Source organism: Bombus pyrosoma, linkage group LG9 (assembly GCF_014825855.1).
Source record: "Bombus pyrosoma isolate SC7728 linkage group LG9, ASM1482585v1, whole genome shotgun sequence".
NCBI lineage: Eukaryota > Metazoa > Arthropoda > Insecta > Hymenoptera > Apidae > Bombus > Bombus pyrosoma.
The window spans coordinates 8,443,654-8,466,192 of record NC_057778.1 but is presented as its reverse complement, the minus strand read 5'-3'; the positions used below and the strand labels follow the sequence as shown (position 1 = coordinate 8,466,192).

Sequence of the window (22,539 nt, the reverse complement as noted above, 5' to 3'; positions counted from 1 at the left end):
AATTAGGGAATATCATTTATAGAAACGTACAGTACGTAACGCGCCCTATAATTTATGGAAGATGAACGGCGAACGTACTTAGTAAAACCTCTTACATCTTCTTCGATCTTTGCAGTTCGTTAATGCTAAGGTTGCAAAGCATTAAGTCGGGATTTTATTCGACGAGAAACTATTTCTCTTATCTTCGACATTCAAGCGCCGACCAAAATTAGCAAATATTACCTTCGAATATGCAATTAATCTTATTCCTTTAAAACTTTAAATCACTTTCTGCCTGAGCAGTGAAAGCTATTTATTTGAAATCTAAATGGAAGTCTTTAAATCCCTTCAATAGATTAAACAAATATTTGTCATCGTATTATAAATGGATTTTGGAAAAGATTATCTTCTAGAAAGATAATAAAATTATATAACGTTTGATAAAGTCAATCATAAAAATGGTAAATGGGATTATCTGTCGTACGCGAACGCGAGTGTTTCATAGATAACGATAGATGTATCGTAGATGTTAATAACAAATTATCGTGGATGGTAGAAGTTTATTCAAAGATAATCAAAAATTCATTGTTTAAACGTCGTTGATGTTTATGTTAAAAGCAAGTAAAGCAAGTAAAAAAGGTAATGGAAGAGTTACGTTCGTTTAAAGCAACGGATATTAAAACCACAACGATGTTTGAAACGATTCAATATACGTATTAAAATTGCGCGATTGTTTTTTATTTACGAATTTCATCATATGAAAGCGAGATAATTAAATACGCTCAGAATGCAACCACATGAACATTTCATTGCAATATGGCCGAGTTTGTTTGATTAATTTTTCTCATTTTCTCACTCTATAATCACGCTATATCAGAGAAAGTCTTTTATTATTACATGTCTAAAATTACGATACAAATAGGTAGAATTAAATTCGTGGAAAAGTAAAAAGGAATTCAATAGACTTGATTAGTAATAGCAATCTTTAAATTATTAAATTATGAAAGGATCGTAAAATATACACATCTTCGCAGATAGAAATTTTCATGCTACGGATAGCTACTACTTGACCAATTTTTAAATTTCTGATAAAATTTCTAACAAAATCATTCAATTGATGTTACGATGAAGAGTCCAATGAATGATATTTAACTAATCTACAACAAAAAAGGAAGAAGTTAACCTAGTTCCTTGAAACATCCAGGTCAAATAAATATTAGGAGACCAAACATTACCGAGTAGAAAGAATTATAAGTATTATTAGCATTAGTTAACGTGATCGTCCAAAATAAATTGCGAATTTCACTTTGATCATGACCAAAGTTGATCAGAGTGACCATTATCATCGATGAGAAAAACCTTTTATTGTTACAAACCTATTGTCCCTGCTAATTAACAGCTGGTACTGTTGCAGCATACAATTAAACCTAACTAACCGTGGCTATCTTTGAAAAACCAATATTCAGTTAAATTGTAATATCAGCTTCTAAAAGTCTATTATATTGTTTCTCTCGAATTTCCTTGGATTTTCTCGGTTTCCATTTTATTGATAGATAGAAAACTTCAACGTGGCGTTCCAACTGGATATGTATTCTACAATAATCATACACATGAAAAATTAGACACTCCGGAAGAAACATATATTTTTTTGTTGACATTTCTCCCAAACCATTTTTCTATTCTCATGGATAGATATTAAGTGGATGAGTAGAACAACATTTTCCCTGGAAAGGATCCAGCTTAGTAGCGTTAATTAATCAGTGGCAGGATTACAACTCGTAATCGTTATCGATGCTGTTATTAATCCAATGTCGAGTAGTCGATATTGAAAATATCAACGCCTACATTACATCGTTTCATTCATCTGCCGTACTTATATATCGATGGTTATCTCGTTTTTATTACTTTCATATAAAACTGCATTCTCCAACTTTACGTCATCTTTATATAGTTCTCATGTTCCATTTTAAAATGTCAACGTTCGAACTCAACACCCTGACTCTATTAATTTTATCGCGTTCACATTATGTTTACTGCCCTTTTTGTAGTTTCATTTCATCTGTATTTATCGGTTACATAGGATGATTCGATCTAATCGATCCATACAAATATCTCGTAAACTATAGGTTATTCGGAAATATGAGTCAAATGAGACTTTGTTTCTACTTTGCTACTTTGTTTGTGTTGAACTTTTCTTCTTTTTTTATACATCACTCGACACATTTTTTATTCTCCTACGAAAAGGTATTAAGGTACTTGGGTCAGAGAATGATTAACTGAAAAGGAAACTTAGCTTAAATCTTGTCAATTTATCGTATGAAAGACAAGGAAAGATAACTTTCATATTTATGTTTCCATTGTCTTTCATGCACACAGTTTGACGAAATTAACACTGAAATCTTTTAAACTAGGCATTTTCAGATACAAATGTCTTAATACCTTTTTGTAAACAATCCAAAGCTACATCGAACGATGTATAGAAAAAATGCGTAGTTCCATTTAAGAAAACAGAGATCACCTTGAGATATGCAGAAATTTACAGACATCTGTCTTCTGTGTCATTCTGGTAATCACCAGAAAACGTTCCCCTCGAAACAACAAGTTTTGTTTGAAATGTTCGGTATATAGGAAATAAGTATATAAGAAATATTCGCTTGGATCAATTAAAATAATACAACCTGTACAATTCTTCGTCCTTTATAACATATCTTCTTACTCAAAAGTCATATAAATTACACAATCAAGAATAACTAATTAATATAGTCTTCCTCTCTTCAGATTCTATTACACAAAGGGATAATAAAATTCAAATTCTTTTTTCAACTTCTCAACACTGGTGCAATAAAAATATGGATCGCTTGTAATTTTTATTTATAGTACCTCGTAGGATTACCACGTGTCTGTCCTATATCCGATATCAAAATCTTGGCGGTTTTTTATGTAACATTTATGATATTTTTTTCAAATCACGGTTGTGTTTCATGCTCGATGGGAACCAACAGTGTGTCACAGCTGTCCAAATATTCCCAGAGTTTACGCGTAAATACGGTATTTTATTTCTAGAATACTTTTTTATTTTTTATTTCTCGATATAATTCTGGCGCGCTCATCTGAGCCAGATATGGGCGTACTGTTCTCGCTATTTTTTTTTTTTTCTCTCTCTTTGAGACGCCAAAGAGACATTCATCTCACACCCCATTAAGTGCTAAAAAGGCTCTCAGATCAAGTACATTCTTCAACTAGATTTTCTCCTCTTTCGAGGTGCATGGACTTAGAACTCCGTACACGTCAGACAGGAAGAAAGGTAGGAGGAAAGGAATTAATTTGTTGCCAAGGAGGTATTTGTAGCATATTTTTTATCGCCTACTCTACTAGATTTTCATGGAACAAGTTCGAGATCGTTCAAGTTCGATCGCCTCGCCAAACTAGGAACAGCCGGTTTTGCGGTCGTCACGTTCGTTTCAACCGGTGGCCTTCAGGGATCGATGTTCCGTCGATTATTGAAAAAAGCAATAATGGCTATTGTCGTTCAGCGAAAACGCTCTTTTTGCTATACCGGTCGCGGTTGATTAGTTAATTACTTAATGAAAGAGCATTGCATATAGCGTGCAGATCACGTTCTTCGCGAAATTGTTAGAGTAACTTTTACTTGTTATAGCAACTCGCGTGAGAAGATCACATTGGTCAATTTCGCGAACCGAACCAATTTTATCGCGGTTACGTATCGCCAAAAATGTTAGGTGCTCGTTAAAATGCCTGCACCTCGACATAAGGTCATGTAACCGTGAAATTCGTTTGCTCGTGAATGACATTTTTTTACATTTTCTCACAATTTCGGAGAGGCGTCACCGTTCCATCCGGGAACAGAGAAAATTTGCGGCTAAAATTTTCGTACGGGCGAATAAATCGAATTTACAGTAACTGGATGAGACTAATTACACTCGATGCAAAGATTCGCGAAGTGTTATCCATATTGATCATCGATCCTTCCTTTTAAAAATTTTTATCGACGTCTTTCGCGACATATTCGACAGGGCGATTCATCTTCGTTCACGATATTGACAAGCTTACTTGAAAGCATATTCCTTACAAAACAAGAAAGAAGCGTTGGAAATTTAAATAGCGAGCAATTTGCTTAATCCAAAACCGACTGGAATTCGAACGGGCGAAGATCGAACCTGGAATTTCAAGAAACTCGAAGATGTGATAATGGGAATGTTAAAATGAAAGGCGCGGGCAGGTTAAAATTTTAATGAAATAGAGGAGGACGTATTCATAAAAGTAATAGAACGAGGATGTCGAGCAGAAGACGCGACAGACTTGAGGATAAAATTGCACGGTGTCTGCGCCATTATATAGCAGCATCGTAGTACGAAAGTTAAAACGATGAAAATAAAGAAAACGAAGAGAGAAGTTTGTGTAGCAAAAAGTTTTTCCATTTATATATTTTCTTAATCCGTTGCGGTCACGCAAACTGGTTTCCGATATTCCTAAAAACTTGCAATCACGTTACGCATATCGAATTAAATGGAAGTTTAACCTGCATGTGATTTCAATTCGTATCAATCGTATTCGTATAGGCGAAAAGTTATTACGTGGAACGTATTTCTCGTCCAACTTAGTTGATCACGGGCGACCCGATATTAGCCTTTTAGATGTATGCATAACGATGGTTTGTCACATTTAAATTGATCGCGTCGAGCCACGCGTCATATTCAGCCCTACGATATTTCGATCATCCATTTACTCAATAGGTGCAAATTCCACAGGGACGTTTCTAGTAAAATAAATAGCAAACGATGAAATTGTAAACGGGCCAGCTGCAGGACAAATTCCATCGAGGCCATGGACCGTATCACAAAATGATGGAAAAACGATAGATATCCGAAGAATCATCCGACAATATTTAGACAACGTTAGGGAAAATTTTCACGGTGTTTATCAGAGGTTCGTCCGTGGTAGATGCATCTCATGATCCATTCGGTAAGAGAATTTCCTGTGGGGCCGTGTTGCTCCGCCGCTGTTAACTTCGCCTCTGGGGAACGAATTTCTGTATGATGTGCCACGTATGCGTCCAATTTAAACAGCTACCGGTTACACATCTGTACGGTGCGCGTCGTTGCCTTTCTTACACGTCAGCCGACGAAGGTGCTTGCGCAATATCTAACGTTTAATAACGAATTAAATTCCGCAAACGAACGCTGTCGTCTTACCCTTGGGGCTATTTTAGAAAAACATCGAATATCGATGAAAGCAGCGGGTGAAGACGCATTCGATCCGATCTTTCATTATCATCCGCGATGGCGTGAAACGACAGAAAAAATAGTGGGAGCTGAATAAAATCACCATGGTAATATATTCGCCAGAGATTTGTTCTGAAACGTGGCTGCATGTAATATAATATTCGATACAATAGAGTTAAACTGCTGTGAGTTCGATTCGTTCGTTCGTATTCGAGTCGAACAATACGTCTTCATCGAAGATTAAATTTGCTAGTGACGGGTATGCATGTAACGTTATGAAAATAGTAGGACGGCGAGCAGAACAGCCATCGCAATTTGTCGATTTAACTTTGAAATTGATTGACAAAAATTACAAGTAATCGCGAATACCGTGCAGTCGTGTCGATTTTTTAAAAAATTGGACGATTACTCGGACCCCGTTCTCGGGTGAAATAGCAAATTAAAAGAAAGAGATGCTTTTACTTTGTCACGGTTGCACAAGTGTTTCCATTTTCCTTTACAACGACCCATTGCAAGATGCTAGTAATTACAAACGAAGGTATTGTGCCGTAGAATGAAGGAAGAAAGCAATTAAGTTAATACAGTAAATCCGATGATTAAACGAATGCGCCATCACTTACATGGTAGTAGTTAGTAGCTGGTCTAAATGACTCATTACACGTAGTAATAATTTTCTAAGGCTCATTTCGCGTGTCGTAGAAAGCCTGGGAGGTGTAGAACTTAATACGTTCAATCTTCTGTACTTAATGTCAAGCTCAAGACAAGCGGAGCACGGACAATCCGATTTCGTCGTACTTTACTTTTTATTCTTCTCGGCTCCATTAAAAGGTAATTTTGAACCAAATAGTATAGTTGGTCATTGGCGGTGTGGATCGATCGAAACGTGAAACGTTTCTAATAAAGTATTCAGAGAAATAATCGAATCGAAAGTTCTAAGGTTGCCAGAAGTCTCGTAACTGACATAAGTCACTGGTTCATATCAGGAATGAGCAGGTCACTTGGTTTTACTCTCGGATCGAGTCATCAAGGAAGCAAAGCAATTACGAAATAGCTTCGTCTCTTTCCGAAACACGTTCCTCGAGGAAATGTACATGCGGATGCCAATGCAATGCATGTAACACGTGCACGTTACACGACGACACATGTCACAGCAATGCGTCTCTACAAATTACGATTCTTACACGGACAGGTTAAACAAACAATACTGTTTGTTGAATCGAAAGTCAAGCCAAATTGATAACGTTTCAAAAAGTAAAATATATGTGCATATCGAGAATAAACTTATCGTCGAATGTGAGCTTGGCGAATTCTCTTACGTCTCGATCTCTTAAATAACCATTTCTGCTCGTTTTTATGCCGACGTCCAAGCATCACGCGCGCGCGTGGATGTATGAATCCTCCGAAATTCTACATGCATATTTTGTAGTCGTATAATTCGCGTCACTCGCGCATACTCTACACCAGCGGTTGTTAACGTTCTTTTGTCTACCACGGACCTCCTTTGAATAATATTTTTTTGTCACGGACCCTCAGGACTTGACACGAAATTAAAATCCGTAATGTGCCAAATACGTATGTTTAAAACTGTTCAACGATATCTTCAACCACGGAGGTTGAAACTGCATTAACAAATGAAGAAAATGCTCATCGACAATCTTTAAATTGAGATTAAAAGAGAAGAGATTTACCAAAAATAAATAAATTAATAAATACACGTACTAAATATTTCTTATTCAAATAATATAGTAATAACTTGCGTGCGTAAGGACTTTGTGACTCCCCGGAGGACCGTTAACCGGCAAGAACCGCTGCTCCTTATCATTTGAAAGTAACGCTTAAGGCTGAGAAGATTCGTCCACAGGTGTAAACGAATCGTGTAAGAATGGATAAAGGAATGTATCGTTAATCCGGTAAGCGAATACAAGTGTACCGAATTTAATACATATACATGCATGCGCACAGTTGCACCGCAAACATATACGATGGTCAGTGACACTTTGTGTAACATCAAAGGGAACTCGGAATGCGAGTTAATTTTGTAGCAGGGGAGGCCGGAATGAGGGTTAAGAGAAATAGACGAGAAGGAAGAGAGGGCGAGACGAGTAGAATGAGCGAGCGAGCGAGAGAAACGAGAGACGGTACCGAAAAAGGGAACTGCCATCCATATTCAAAACGAGGGCTTACACCCTGCGGTCTGCCGAGTTAGCCGGTTTGTCTAAAAAAAGAAGCATGCTTATTTCTCAACGGTACCGATGGTATGCTCACTCCTGCGATTTGCTTTCCATGTTACTCTCTCTTTCAAAACCGGTTACTCCTCTATATATTTCCAAACTTGGAAAATGTATTTCTAGACGATACGTTCTTCTTCGCCTAAGACGAGTATGGTTAATTTGTCAGACACGCGGTAAAAGAAGTTTTCTTTAAATAAATAAATATTTTCAAACATACACATCACAAGCTATATCGAAGAAAAGCAGTCGTTACGCGATACACTACATGTCTGTATGTCGCTGGAAACTCGGCATAAGTAAGGAAGGAAAGAAAGAGAAGCAGGGGAAGATGGGTGAAAAATGAGAAAAAGGTAGAACACTTTTTGCATCTGCCTTTGGTCCTGTGCCTGACAGAGTTCATGCAGGAATGATCTAACACCTGCGTTAAATAGCAACATTTTTCATGCATCTCTGAGATACGTCGTGACCTACGACTGAATTTTTATGGCAACGACTTTCGCGGGATTAAACGCGTTTCCACGTCAGCCGGAATAAAATTTGTCAGCGCGCAAAGTTAACGAAGCACGTAGGAAGATCTTATTAGGATACTAATCGGACCGCGCACGTCACACAGAACAGGAGTTTCTTGAGCGTATGGATCTTGATCGCATATTCGGTCGCGCGTACGTGAGATTCCTATTGTTCGGGAGAGAAATTTCCTACAGTTGAAAAGCGGATTCAGATTTACGCGAAAACGTTTCTGAGTTATCGCGAATTCCTAGAGTGCCTAAATCGTTCGTTTGCTTCGAGATTAACCGAGTAACATCGATACACGATGTCTGTACGGAAAAATGAATTACGAGAGAATTGTCTTACAAGCTGTGGTAAGTTATTTAGACGCCGTATAAAAACATTATTGAGTCGTTCTGCCGTTTAATTCTCTCTGGGATTGCGAACACTGCACTTGAACGCACTTCCTCCGCAGGAAAAGGTATATCCTCCACAGGAAAAAGCTGCTATCTAACATTGGTTTATTTCTCAAGACTGCGACCGTTTCTCGTAGTTAGCTTCGTTGCATGAGATTTCTGTGTGACTAAGAAACTGATTACTAGCCAGTCGTACAGCAAACAAACGCATCGATAAGAGACATATTGATCAAAACGTGCAAAGAAGGTGATTTGTCATTCTATTCGACGTATGGACTCTTCCCGGACAAATAGGAACGGTCCATCGAAAGAAATTGTTCGAACCTGTATCGACCTCTAAAGTGGGAACGGGCAAGTAAAAGATTCCTCGACGTCATCGTCCACAGCGATCAAAGGGACTTTCGGTCGACCAAACCAATACGAATCGTAAAGCCAAGTCCATTCATCTTCGTATACGAAGCGATCGATATTACATTGGACATTTCTCGTCGTTACCGCGCTGATACGATATCTCGTTTCATAATTCACGTGAATTCGTTCTTATCGACGCCTGATTTCTGATACCGAATACCGACGTTTACTCGAGCCAAGCTTCACAGAGAGCGCGCCGATGTTATCCAGCAGCAATTGCGGGTTTTCGTCGTTTTCCAGCGTACACTCGCCCGATAACCGTTGTAATTGCTTTTCACCTTTCGTCGGTTTATCCATCGCGTCTCGTCGTCTTAACTCGATGCGATTCGATACAACTTTGACTCGCTACTAGGTAACGAGGATTAAGCATAGTTTCGTATATAGGGCTAAAAGGTTTTAGTAACAAAGTTTCCCGTTCTATTAAGGTACACGACGAAGCACGTCGAAGCATTCTGTTGCACGTCAAAAAATTAGGAAACGCGAAGTTAGTTTCTCCAGTAAACAGATTTTCGTTTGAACGAACAAAGTTACGTCGTTCCAGCACAAGTAGCAAGTTTTAGCTTTGTTAATGAATTAAAATTGCTATTCCAGATGTCAACTTTCCCGATAACTGTATACATAATCCGCAATGAAAGAAGAAGGAATGCCGGATCGAGATACGACGACCGATCGTCATAATTGAATGGAAAAACGAGACACGCGTATAATTGGTTAACTAATTGTCTCGTAACAATTACGCATATTTTTGGATGCTACTGCTTGAAGAATATGCTTCTAAACGCGTAATTGAGAAAGCAACGTTTCGTTTTTTATCAACGACCATTATCAGTGACAAAAGAGAAGGTGAAAAGTAAGCTTTTGATCTTTCTCTCCAGATACTTGGCTAATACAACGCATTCCTATTTTATTTCTGTTACAGTGGCTGTAGATCAGAGTGGCAGGTATATTTACATATGATCCGTCTCCAGGTATAGATAGCTGTCTTCGTTCTATTCACCAGAAAGATATTTATATCCTCTGATTCACACTCCCATTATTTGCTGGAATATATTCGAGGATATTATAGAAACGTAGAATATATAATGTGAAGATTTTTCGCGCCCGAGCGAATGTTTCACCGTAGCCTTACAAATTTATATAACGCTATTCAATTTTGATAATAAGAAAAATTACTTGATCCGTAAAACCGCAAGATCTTTATACACAGAGATCCTAATTCTGATTAACCGTGGCCCGAATCCGAACGCAAAAATCCATGAAATTAAATAAGAAGCTTATTCGATTTCAAATAATTTCGAATATTAATTTTCCAAAAAAAAACCAACTTGTATGTTTTCTCGCTTTCCAATTAGAATTATACAAATATTCAGACTTTAACCAATCGTTATTCACGCGCAGATTCTACATACATTTCGAAAAGTGTTTCCATTCAAACGTATTTCACGATTTCAGTTGCCCCGTCTCGAAGTAGAATCACACCATTCCTACTCTGACGCAAATGCATTTACGTATTCAGCGATGTGATAACAGTAGCAACGAAATGGAATATTTCTTGGGCGTAATGCGATACCAGCGGAATCGCTGCTTTCATTTCATTTCGTGACAATTTATTGCACGAAATAGTTGCTGTGCAATTCGAAAGGCAGGTACCGTTTTTACTAACCGAGTAAAAGCGAAGACAGAGCGGCAAGCTGTGTCACGGCGGCACATGCGCGCAGGAGAAAAGGACGGTATCGAGCCAGGCTAGTGGCTTGCCCGTCAACAGACGGTGTCGCACCGTCAGTTTCTTCCGCCGCGCCTGAAAGGCGTTCAGTGTCGAGTCGAAGAAACGCGCGCTTCTTCTGTAAAGTTCGTTCGTTTTTTTTTTTATTTTTTCGTGAGTAGAGAAGTCGAGTGCGTGGGCACTCGAGTGTGCAGACCGGCGCAAGACGAGAATCGTGATAGAATGTAATCGAATCGCCATGGGACTGTTGCCATCAGTCAGCCGGTAATTTCGCACACGGTAAGGCAAGACACCTTACAGAAATTTCGTTCACGGCATAGTACGCCCATGTGTGATTGTGAACAGGCGCGCGCGCGCGCGCCTCTGTATATGTGTGTGCGCGCGCTCGACATCGTACACGACCGTTCATGGTTACTGCACGTCACAGGCACATTGCGTTTCATCCGGAACCTTGGACGCTTGCTAACCGTATAAACTATCGGTCGACGTTTTATAAATTTATGTAGAATCAGATGTTAGAGAATCGTCGAACGTGGCATAGACGTAATTGGCGATTCACAGACCTAGATGTGTATTCGATTTCCGAGCGAACGAACGTGTTGAATTCGTATGGAAGCTGTATACGATTCGATCGACTCGTTTCGTTCATTTCGCTCGAGACGTAATTGAAACGTTGTCGCAATAAACGGGATTTTGTCAATTGGATAACCGCTAACACAGAGCGTTATTTACGGGATACACGCGCGTTCGTCAACCGCCAGTTATCTCGAACTATATACTTTCTTTTCTTTCTGCTTTTCCTTTTCTTTTCTTTTTTTTTTTTTGTTTCTAATCACCTCATCTCTCTCGTTTCCTATTGCTGTCTTCATCTGAACGCTCCTCTGTCTCCCTTCCTCCTTCTCTTCGCCATCGGTCCTGCTTCTGTTTGTCTTCCCCGTGCGTTTACGTACCGCTCATGCGTGTTGACCCACGAGCATTACGTTCCGTGCGTTTCGCTTGTGACTTGCTTCGTGAGCGCACATTCCTAGAAAGTAAAACACATAGCCAGATAAACGTATCGTAGCAAGTGGCAAGCGTGACGAGTGCACGATTTGCTAATTGATAGCTGCGTCGTGCGACCAACGTACGATAAGACGTTAGGTAAGAATGTAAAAGAGGAAAAACGGCAAGGACTCGCACGACCCTGATTGTAGATCTCCGGAGGGATTTTCGAGGTCAAGGGAATCAGAAGCGTGGTAGAGAAATGGTTAGGCAAATGCACAACCTTCCATGGAATGAGTTTTCCGAGAAACATCACATCCATTACAAGATATTGCCTCCTAGTCGGTCCCTTCGGCCACCTTACCATCCTCGATATTAGCTTGTCACCCACCATCAAGCACTTTATCTGCTTCTCTCTCCCTTCCTGCTCCTTTTTTCCTGACTTCTGACCTTCTCGCTGGAGGGGATTGGGCTTTACACGAGCATAGAAAATAGCCGCTTCGGATATTACGCTTGTTAGGCGCGAGGAAATGTAATTGCCGTCCTTCGCGGATATCTTCGTCGTGACCGATACCTCAGCTTCGCGTTCTTTTCGCAGATAATCGCGTCATGGTTCATCGAGGTCTTTTATTCTATTGTTCGGAAGTGTTTGGTTTATAAATATCCACGTGATATCGACCGTACTTGTTAACGAAACACAAACGCGTAGCATCGTTGACGTAGACTATAGACGATTAAAGGTCCTACAACTTGTAAATAATTATATAATAACTTTACGAGGAAAAAATTCGAAATTTCACAAGGCCCTTAAACTTCGCAATAACTTGCCGATGAATCATACATTTTCTACGCCGAAATAACTAAATTAGAACTATGTGCTGATGAGTTTATGAGATACCAGCGTCTACAACGGATAAACTGCGAAATAGTTGGAATTGAAGGCTGAAAGAATCGCGAGATCTCTTCCATTACTCTCGCTCAATACGGGTCATGACCCTCATTTATTTCCATTCTTCTTGAGGAGACCGGCCAACGTATTAAGCGATTGAGCGGTCAATGTCGCGCCTGCTCAACTCATCCTTCACCGGAAGTTATGTAATTACCGATCCACAAGCGGTAATTGAACCACGGCCACTTGTCGATTAATCTGGGGCGTGAAGAAATTCTCGCTGGCCATTCTCCGTGTAATCGCCTATGCTCCAAATTCAAGTAACACCGGTATTCATCGGCTGTGCAAATATTTTTTCACCATGTTCCACTTATCAAAGTGCAAACGTTTGCCTTGTATTTACGAACGTGTGTACGTAACATGTAATGGCTAGTTCAAAGATAATGCCGTGTTTTAAAAGCCTGCCGTGAGAAGCCGAGGGATGAAGCCGAGGAAACATCAAACTGATAGAACACACGCGTCTAGTCTGTTGCTTCCGATTTCTATTCATTCTCAGGAAGCTTTTATCGTACAATAATTTCATTCAGCGTGCGCGAGTTCAGGGTGAAGGCGTTACGTGATATTGCATAAGCGTGTAACGCACATAACTTGGATCTTTCATGATTCAACGAGATTGCTCGCGCGATACATAACTCGTTTAATGGCTTTCGTTCGTGCGCCTCTTAAAATTAACACTCGCAGATTGTAATAAAACAACGTTATTTATATCAGCAATACCACTTCACTCCACAGAAGGTCGAAGTTTCCTTCGTCTTGAATGACTTTAATCGTGTTTGCTCATTATCTTTTAAATACACTTAAAACTGAACGATGGACTTGGTATTATCGGAAGAATGGGATTATTAGAGTTAACAGGCTTGCGCGTAGTTGAATGTTTAAACCTGTAAATGATACGTTAATCAAATACAATGAAAAAGTTACTATGGAGTTTTACGATCGGCCGTTTCAGCAATGCCTATCGTAGACTATCAACAAAGGCACCAAGATATTACGGCATTCTACGTTCTTCCGCTTCCACGACCAAAATACTCGATCACCACTTACCATTAAGTAAACTGAAGAGAATCGCGCGCTTATGATACTACGTTACATCTGCCCCTTGCTTGGAATTCGTTTACTGTCAGGCGCCAGAAACGTTTTCATCGTGCCAAGGAAAAGAAGCCCGGCACGAGCCGCACTCCTACATTATTTTCGTAACGCTCCTCTGTTTACGCACCGTCTCCGTATATATGTACTACAACCGGTTTATACAGAGGTATACCGTGTAGTGGTGAGTCGAGCGTGGGGGAAATAAAATAAAACAACTACGACTATAACTATACGAACGAATTCGCTGTATCGACTCGCGTAATTTCTTCGAGTTTCGTCAATTATATCTTCGATGAATTACTAGTTCTTAGAAATTACATTGCAATTACGAAACGTTCAATGTTTTTTAAAAGTATAATTAATGACTAACGATGTGACGATGAATATATGAGTAAGTGTTATTCCTCTAACGATATTGACAGAAACCAGCACCAGCTTTGGCCTTTCTTTGAATATTTATAGTCAATCATATCGTTTTTATTCCAAGTAGAGTCAGGCTAGAGAACGTTCTGAAAATTCGAACACTCGCGGATATTTAGTTACGTTTCCTTACGGTCTTCTTCGCTTTTATTTTCTTTTGTGTTTCGCCGGTCTTTGTTGTACTCACGTTTGGTTCCATCGTACACAGTCATTGTTTCTTCTTCTTAGAGGTATGTAAAGAATGTCTAGAGATTTAGAGTTCAGCTTTATTTTTAAACGAACACAGAGCTACGGAGGAATAATATACAAACGAATCGCGAAGGCATTTTTGCACGCATAGTACTCAATATAAATGCCAGACGTCATTAGCTGACTTTTACAAAACTTCCTTTTGCGTCAATTAAGATAATGTTCGATAAAACGGGGCGGGATATCCGTAGACGATAGAGACATTGATAGGTGCTCGACCTTTCTTGTTCGCGAATGATAAATCCAGTTACCGAATGATAGTCAGACTTGCACGAACGATAAACGTTTTATTAATTGCACTTCGTTAGCACTGCGTTTCTGTAACATTCAACGTCAACATCGGAGTTTTATGCGACAATATACTAGCAATAGTAAATCTCGATATATCGTTAAGCATTGCATCGCTTTATGGATAGTAAGTACCGAACATACCACCTGCGATTTTTCTCCTCTCAGGCAAAACTAAAATTCAGATGGGATATCGTATATTGCATTCAATTTAGTATCGGGCGATGTTAGTTCAACTTTCGTCCATAAATACTTCGCACGTTTCCAAGAATCTGATGTATCAAAGATCGAATGGAACATGCACAGCTTTGTATTGACCGGAAACAGGGTAACAGTTGAAGAAAAACGATGTTTGACAGCGGCGTGAAATATCCACCAAAGTTTGATTATAAAGTTCCGCGAAATCAATTTGTATACCGATTGCTATGTATAGAATCTTAGACTTTGACTCTTTCCTTGAGATGTGCGAAACTGCATTTACCAAATTTATTCGATTTTTCTTGTCGTAGGTGTAGCAGGAAACTAAGATGTGCAAGCCAGCCAGGAAGAAACGTTCTTAACGTCGTAAGTGATCTATATCGTCTTATTGCGTTGTTTGTTCCGTGCTTCGATGTCGTCCACAAAAGATAAAACTTTAGTATCCATTTACAACGGGTTCTTTTGTATCGCCCGGGTGCTAGCAAACATGAATTTTAATCACCTAGAAGATAATAAGAGCCATCTCTGAACTCGTGAAACATAGCCAATCGTTCAGGATACATTTCCTGATACAGAGGCCGTGGTGTATTCTAGTATCGTTCTATTTTCACCTAGCCGTTTCTGTCTATGGTTCGTCCTACTTTGTAGCCAGGGAATAAAGGTCAATCAGTGCAACGATGCCAGTAAATCCTTTGCGCTTCGATACAATATCGACCGTTCGAAAAAACAGAAAACCTCACGGTTATGTAGCGTAACCTGTGCCGTGATTTCAAAAGCGGTCCATTTCGAATGGCCTTTGCTAAACGATCTAACATCCTCTATCCTAGCTATCGGTTCGACCGATCCGATCGTATTTCATCTCCCATCGTGAGAAGAACAAAGAAGACGTTTCCGAACAGATGCTGGTAATATAAATGCATAAGATGCAAGTTTTCCAATGTACATACAAGAAAAATGGGTTGAGAAATTCGGTTAACTCTGTCCCTGGAGAGAGCAGCCAGCATTCGAAGCTGAGAAAATACCGTTAAAGTTGCCATGAATCGTGTTTCCGAAGCCGATAGTAACAAAACTGATGTTCTCGTAGATTTTGCGGTGTCGCGATGCTCGATTTGTCCGCAAAGATGATTCCCTATCCAATGAGATTTCGCCATTAGAAAGCCAACTAACGTTGGATGTTTCACGTTGAACGGAGCTTCCCGTAACCAGATCAACGTTTAATTGGATTTTGATGCAGGTAAAAGGGGCCAAAGCACGTATTGCGTTCATTCTCTCGGAGGTTAACACTCAATTGAGGTTGGGAGAATACTATTAAGGCAAGGGGCACGCTACGTATACGCGAGTTAATCGAACCAACGTATCGATTGGCGCTCCGTGTGTAATGCCGCACGTTTTAAATAAATGAACAGCATCAAAGAGTAACCGCACAGATCGTTTCGTATTCCACGGCGCGCGGCCGACTTTCGTAATCTTTGGAAGCTTTCGTAACCTTTCGGAATCGGTAATGAGCTAGTGCGATGGAAACGACACGGCGGATCTTGCAGTTCGTTACCGCGATTAGTAATTTCAGGAAACTTCATACAGAAGTCCACGTGGTTAGACGAACTTAATAGTAATTTAATAATTACGTTGGATGAACAAAATCTATAGATCTGTTACACTCGAAAAGTGTTTTATCTCTTGCGAGTAGATACGATCGGGAAATCTTTCTTTCGAGGCTTGCAAACGAATGAAACGCAGCATGGTGATAAGCCGTGTCACAATTTCAGAATTATTTGATAAAACTGTTTAAACCGTTAATAGGAATTGGACGAAACCTGACGTGTGTGCGACTTGACACGGTCAAATTGGTGCAAAAAAGATGACGAAAAGGTTCGAGTTCAATTGGCAGATCGAGGTACCGCTAGCGCTTCGTCAGGGATGCGTGTTCGATCGGTGGTCAGAGGAAAAGGACAACACGGAGCTCGAATTAAACTGCATGTTTAAGGTCGATGAATATGGGTTTTTTATCTATTGGCAAAGCGAAGGAAAGGTGAGTGCACTTTCCTTTTATATCCGATTCTCAGCGTCCTCCTGAAAAGAGACTGTATCTCTTTCGTTGCAACGTGTCGTATAGACAATTGAAATGCGAGTATATTATCTAATTATTCCAGTGATTCATGTTTTATTTCATGTATAGGACGGAGATGTGATAGAATTGTGCCAAGTGAGCGATATACGCGCCGGTGGATTACCAAAGGTAAGAATGTCTTTCCCTTTGAGCAACGCGAATGTTATGAGAAAAAAAAAAAAAAAGAGAAAAGAAACTGTAGCATATCTGGATCTTTAAAAATTTATTTGACGAGTGCAACTGCATGTAACAATCGATGCACTAGTGGTGCGAACGTTTGCGTTTCATTTCTAGGGTTTACAAGTGTTTTGATATTTCGATATTTGGGGTGTTCCACGTGGAAACACATTTGATACGACGTCCTCTTAAGAAAAAACAACAATTGGATACTCGATCGACGATATACACGTTTATTTCTTTCTTTTTTTGTTTTTTGATATTTTATTTAAACCCCAGACCGAGTAAACTATTTGAAGACGATTCTTTAATTTTATTCAGGATCCAAAATTGTACGACAAGCTTCTCACGAAACACGGAGAGCAGTTAGAGGAGAAATGTTTAACCATCTGTTCAGGCGTAGATTATACCAATATTAATTACCAACATGTCGTCTGTCCGGATCCAGCGACGGCTAAGGTAAATTTACTCGATATATAATCTCGTCTGTTTGATCATTCTTCTGAAAAATTAGTAAACGAAGTAAATCGACCTGTAAATTATCGAATACTTGGTAGTGATAAGATTACTCTGCGCGACATTCGTCAAATTAGAAAAAAAAGGGCGTATTTAAATCGATCATGAAAAAAAAACTTTCCAATCCATTGGTTAAGCAATTATTATCATAATCAATAAGCCCACGTGTTTGCTGTGTCCTATGACAGATATGGCTGGATGGCGTACGATCGATTACGCACAACGTGAAAGCCAACAACGTTTGCCCGCTTACGTGCTTGAAGAAACAGTGAGTTTACTAATGCAATTACACCTACACAATTGATCGTAAATATGATCGCTATGAAATAATTAGCCAGGAACAATTTCCGGTGGCAGACTATTTATTCCCGATATTGATTTTAGACTTTTCCACCCCAAGTTCCACCGTGAAAACTTTTGTTATATCCGACTTTGCATGTTGAAACTTGCATTGCGTAAGAGAGTGTAAACGCGAGATATTCTTACTTCGGGAAAAGAAAACGTTTCGTGATTTCGTGCTTTTTCGAATATAAACGAGAAAGTTATGCGGAACATCGTTGAAAAGTAAAGCCTTCCTTGCCATGTTCCAGCTGGATGCGGCTTAGAATGTTGATCGATCCAAATGGAAAAGTTCCGGTGAAAGTGGTCGCAAGAACTTTCGCATCCGGAAAAACGGAAAAGCTTGTTTATCAGTGCCTCGCCGATTTAGGCCTATCTAGCGGGAAGGTATTTACGAATAAATTACTTGCACACAGCGTGCTGAAAATCCTGTGGTACGTTTATTAAAACACTGATTACGACTTCGTAGAACGATGTCATCGAGCCAGAGGATTTCACTTTCGACGCATTCTATGCGCTCTACCACAAAATTTGCCCGAGGAATGACATAGAGGAATTGTTTCAATCCATGTAAGTGCAGGAAGTATAATTTTCGTACGTCATATTTCCGCTATTCGAGATTGATTCGTTAATATACGCAGAAACGATGGTTTATTTGCATTGAATATTCTCAGCACCCAGGGCAAAGCGGACACAATCAATTTGGAACAACTGGTCACGTTTCTAAACGAGAAGCAACGGGATCCAACTTTGAACGAGATCTTATATCCGCTGTACGACGAGAAGAGGGCGTCAGAGATTATAAACGATTACGAACAAAACGAAATAGCGCGAAATCAAAGTAAGATTTTTACTCAATGCGTAATATCTTGCTTTCCAAATTTCGTGGCCTTCTCCGCTAAATTTCAATCGTCGATCGGCTACGTGTTCGAGTTAGTTTGTACCCGCGAAATGGCATCCTTTCAGAAGCAATCACGTCCTTTCAGAAACGATGACGAAAGATGGTTTTATAAGGTATCTGATGTCCGATGAGAACGCGCCTGTTTTCTTGGACAGGCTGGACGTCTACATGGATATGGACCAACCATTGGCCCATTACTACATTAACTCGAGTCACAATACGTATCTGAGTGGTCGACAATTTGGTGGCAAAAGCAGCGTTGAGATGTACAGACAAGTGTTGTTAGCTGGTTGTAGGTAAGGTTAACGAGAGTAAAAGTTGCCCTATCCAGATATATTGGAACGTAGCGTTGTTGCTCTCGAAGGTGCGTCGAATTGGATTGTTGGGATGGCAAAGGAGAGGACGAGGAACCGATAATTACACACGGCAAAGCTATGTGCACGGACATTCTCTTCAGAGATGTTATTTACGCAGTTCGGGACACTGCGTTCGTCACGTCGGAATATCCGGTCATTCTTAGCTTCGAAAACCACTGCAGCAAGAAGCAACAATACAAACTGGCGAAGTACTGCGACGAAATTCTAGGAGACCTGCTTCTCAAGGAGCCTCTCAAAGAATTTCCCGTGAGTTTTGCTCGTCGGTCTCCAACGTCTTGCGATAGTTCCTTCGACGGTGAAATGTTTCATCGAATCTCGTGATAGAGAATTAAATACGTCAATCGAAATCGTGAATTCTATCGATAGACAAGAATAACGCGCTCCCATTCATCGTTATCGGAGGTTATCTCTGCTGCTCGATACAATATGTTCGAGTACTCGTGATTAAATTACATAGGCATGTTTTAAGAGATGGAAACTACACGCGCAAGATCAGATACGGAACCAGAAAGAGATATTATATATTGATATATGGTTTGATAAAACAGCTAGAACCAGGGATGCCCCTACCACCGCCCAGCATGCTCAAACGTAAAATTCTTATAAAGAATAAACGTTTGAAACCCGAGGTGGAGAAGCACGAGTTGGAATTATTTCGGCAAGGTCAATTTGTCATCGAGGACGAGGTCAAAGAAGATGCGAGCGCGCCGCCGTCTGTGGCAGCGGTCGTCGAGCAACAATCGGTAAAGGTAATTTTAACAACCTTGGCAAAATTATCAACATGTAACTTGTAACATCCTCCTTCTACGTCGAGTCGAACGAAATAGTTTACCGAAAGAAAAATCGTTTATTTTTCAGGAAGAGGTCTCGACAGCTGAGTCCGTGGCGTCGTCGACGACTGGTAATCAACAACAATCTAGTTCTAGCACAGGTTTGGGCGACACGCTGGAATTAGCGGTGGTTCAGCCGTATACCGGAAGTACAACAAATGTTCACCCATGGTTATCCTCTATGGTCAACTATGCTCAACCTATAAAATTCCCGGGCTTCGATATTGCCGAACGTAAGGCAAAGCTTTCCCTCAGTAACGCGCTTAAAAGAGAGAAAAGATTGATGTACGTGCCCTCTTGTACAGAAAAGAATATTCATCACAATATGTCTTCCTTCGCGGAAACCGCTGGCCTGAATTACTTGAAGACGCAAGCCATCGAGTTCGTCAATTATAACAAGCGTCAAATGAGCCGCATTTATCCGAAAGGCACTCGAGCGGATTCATCGAATTATATGCCACAGGTAATTTTTGCAACAAATAGATCGCGAACACAGATGGCCTTTTCACGTATCGTCCCAACGATCGATCATTGAAAATAGGTCTTCTGGAACGCTGGCTGTCAAATGGTGTCGTTAAATTTCCAAACCGCGGACTTGCCGATGCAGTTGAATCAGGGAAAATTCGAGTATAACGGTTCCTCTGGTTATCTACTGAAACCGGATTTCATGAGACGAGCCGATAGAAGTTTCGATCCTTTCGCGGAGAGCCCCGTAGATGGTGTAATAGCTACACAATGTAGCGTCCAGGTATTTCGCCATTCCATTCGTATTGTAATACGAAAACATTCCTGGTAATATGCGTTCGTGTTCGCAGGTAATCGCGGGTCAATTTTTATCCGATAAGAAGGTCGGAACGTACGTGGAGGTAGAAATGTACGGTCTACCGACAGATACAATTCGTAAAGAATTCCGGACAAGAGTAGTTCCAGCGAATGGCCTGAATCCCGTGTACAATGAAGAACCTTTTCTCTTTCGAAAAGTCGTCCTTCCCGATTTAGCAGCCTTGCGATTCGCGGTTTACGACGAATCCAACGGCAAGCTGCTAGGTCAAAGGATCGTCCCATTAGACGGTCTACAATCAGGATATCGACATATATCTCTACGAACCGAGGCAAACTTTCCCATGTCCTTGCCAATGCTGTTCTGTAATATCGAGATCAAGATTTACGTACCGGATGGCTACGAAGGTGAGCTTCGATGACGCCCTCGGTCGTTGGCCAGGTGATTTCATTCGAGTTTAATTTCACAGGATTTATGGACGCGCTCACGGCACCGCGGGCCTACAAGAAACCTGAAAATGCATCGCAAAATAAAATGCGTGGCCTTGGAATAGAAGAGAGCGACAGTAAAGGACATTCTGATTCCATGCCTGCTCATCACCGCGAAGTACCTAAACCGCGAGGTAAACGACTCAGACGATCCACATTTGAACACACGTATCTACAGGCTCGATTTTTTTTCTCTCAGAGGAAATGAAATTCAACCCCATAACGGTGGAATTGTTGCGACAAGAAAAGGGATACCAAAAAGTACTGAGGAAACAGCAAAAGGAATTGGAATCCCTGAAGAAGAGGCACCAGAAAGAGAAACTCGCCGTCCAGAAGCAACACTGTGCCGCGATAGAGAAGATCATCAAAGGAAAAAAGTATGAGCAATTCTTAGCGCTACCGGGCACGTTCGGACGAGAGATTCAGCTTTCTTCGTTTTCTTTGTTTCTTGTTTTAATAGCAAAGCGGAACTTTCGAGAGACCCGACCGTTCGTCGCGAGGTTTCCGAACAAACTGTTCAATGGTCTCGATTGGCGGATAGGCAACGACGCGAGGAACGTGACCTGGTACGTTCTCATCTGGAGGAACGACGGAATAGCTTGCGAAAATTGTGCGTGGCTGCTCAATTGGTCCAGCAAAAGCAACTCACGGCGCGACACGAGCGCGAGATCAAAGAGATGAACGCGAGACAAGCGAGACTCTCGGTAGAAAGTATGAGGGAAGTGATGAACGATAAAACGTTGAAGACTCGGGGAATCAAGGAGGGTCGGCTTAGGGAAAAACAGCAGAACAACACGAAAAAATTTATGGAAGAGAGAAGAATCGCACAACTGATACAAAATAGGGAAAAAGAGAAGTTGAAACTCATTCATGAAAAGCAACTGGAGGAATTGCAGAAAGACATGAATGCGGTAAATGAAATATCTTTTGCGTTGTACTAGTCCAGAAGATGCCATCGCATAAATTGTGACATTGCATGTATTTGAATAACGTGTTTTAGGTTATGGATATGTACAACAACGAGGAAATGGAATACGAGTTGGGTCCTAAAACTGAATGCTACGTGTGATGGCCGATAGATTGACTAAGAAAGTTGGGAAAAAGTTGAGGTGCTGCTGCATTCGGAGAATCCGCTCTTAACGTTAATTACAACTGGAATTGGGATCAAGCCTCGTTAGCTATCGTTCTCGGTATCCTGAGAACCGGAAGCAACAGACAAACCGCGTTATTCGTACTCTAGTTCATTCTCCTGAATATTTTTTTATAAGAGAAACATCTTGTAACTTCATACTCTCCGTCGTCGCACGAGCAAGTACCTAGACTAAATAAGGGAGTCAATAAAAACTAAAATGATCTA

The 22,539-nt window shown here is 40.4% G+C and overlaps 2 protein-coding genes across 19 annotated transcripts in view; one reads left to right on the top strand and one right to left on the bottom strand.

The window, feature by feature from the left end:
* The window catches only part of LOC122571024, a 20,349-nt gene extending 6,057 nt beyond the window's left edge, over positions 1-14,292 (bottom strand). For 2 of the 9 annotated variants that reach the window (XM_043734185.1, XM_043734187.1), the window contains exons 1-2: positions 13,467-13,682; positions 11,329-11,516 (exon numbers count right to left, since the gene is read on the bottom strand). Coding sequence is in view for 7 of the 9 variants with exons in the window: in XM_043734180.1 (XP_043590115.1) it covers positions 11,329-11,361 (33 nt within the window). In the remaining 2 variants the exon portion in view is untranslated. The other 7 variants (XM_043734179.1, XM_043734188.1, XM_043734180.1 and 4 more) reach the window with 6 other exon arrangements.
* On the top strand, positions 1,722-22,539 carry LOC122571022 (1-phosphatidylinositol 4,5-bisphosphate phosphodiesterase-like). Of its 10 annotated transcripts, none has more exons than XM_043734168.1 (20): positions 1,722-10,771; positions 14,978-15,032; positions 15,751-15,900; positions 16,467-16,695; positions 16,843-16,902; positions 17,272-17,409; positions 17,655-17,734; positions 18,057-18,192; positions 18,275-18,375; positions 18,480-18,646; positions 18,792-19,002; positions 19,071-19,329; positions 19,632-19,832; positions 19,942-20,376; positions 20,455-20,661; positions 20,729-21,101; positions 21,164-21,316; positions 21,382-21,559; positions 21,643-22,093; positions 22,183-22,539. In XM_043734168.1, exons 4-20 carry the CDS (start codon positions 16,525-16,527, stop codon positions 22,249-22,251), a joined length of 3,390 nt encoding a protein of 1,129 aa, XP_043590103.1. In that variant the 5' UTR covers positions 1,722-10,771; positions 14,978-15,032; positions 15,751-15,900; positions 16,467-16,524; the 3' UTR covers positions 22,252-22,539. The 10 variants fall into 10 exon arrangements, with proteins under 10 accessions (XP_043590103.1, XP_043590100.1, XP_043590104.1 ...); XM_043734173.1 differs by lacking the exon at positions 15,751-15,900 and having other exon boundaries at positions 2,728-10,771; positions 19,632-19,826; positions 19,942-20,146; positions 20,219-20,376; XM_043734172.1 differs by lacking the exon at positions 15,751-15,900 and having other exon boundaries at positions 2,745-10,771; positions 19,942-20,146; positions 20,219-20,376.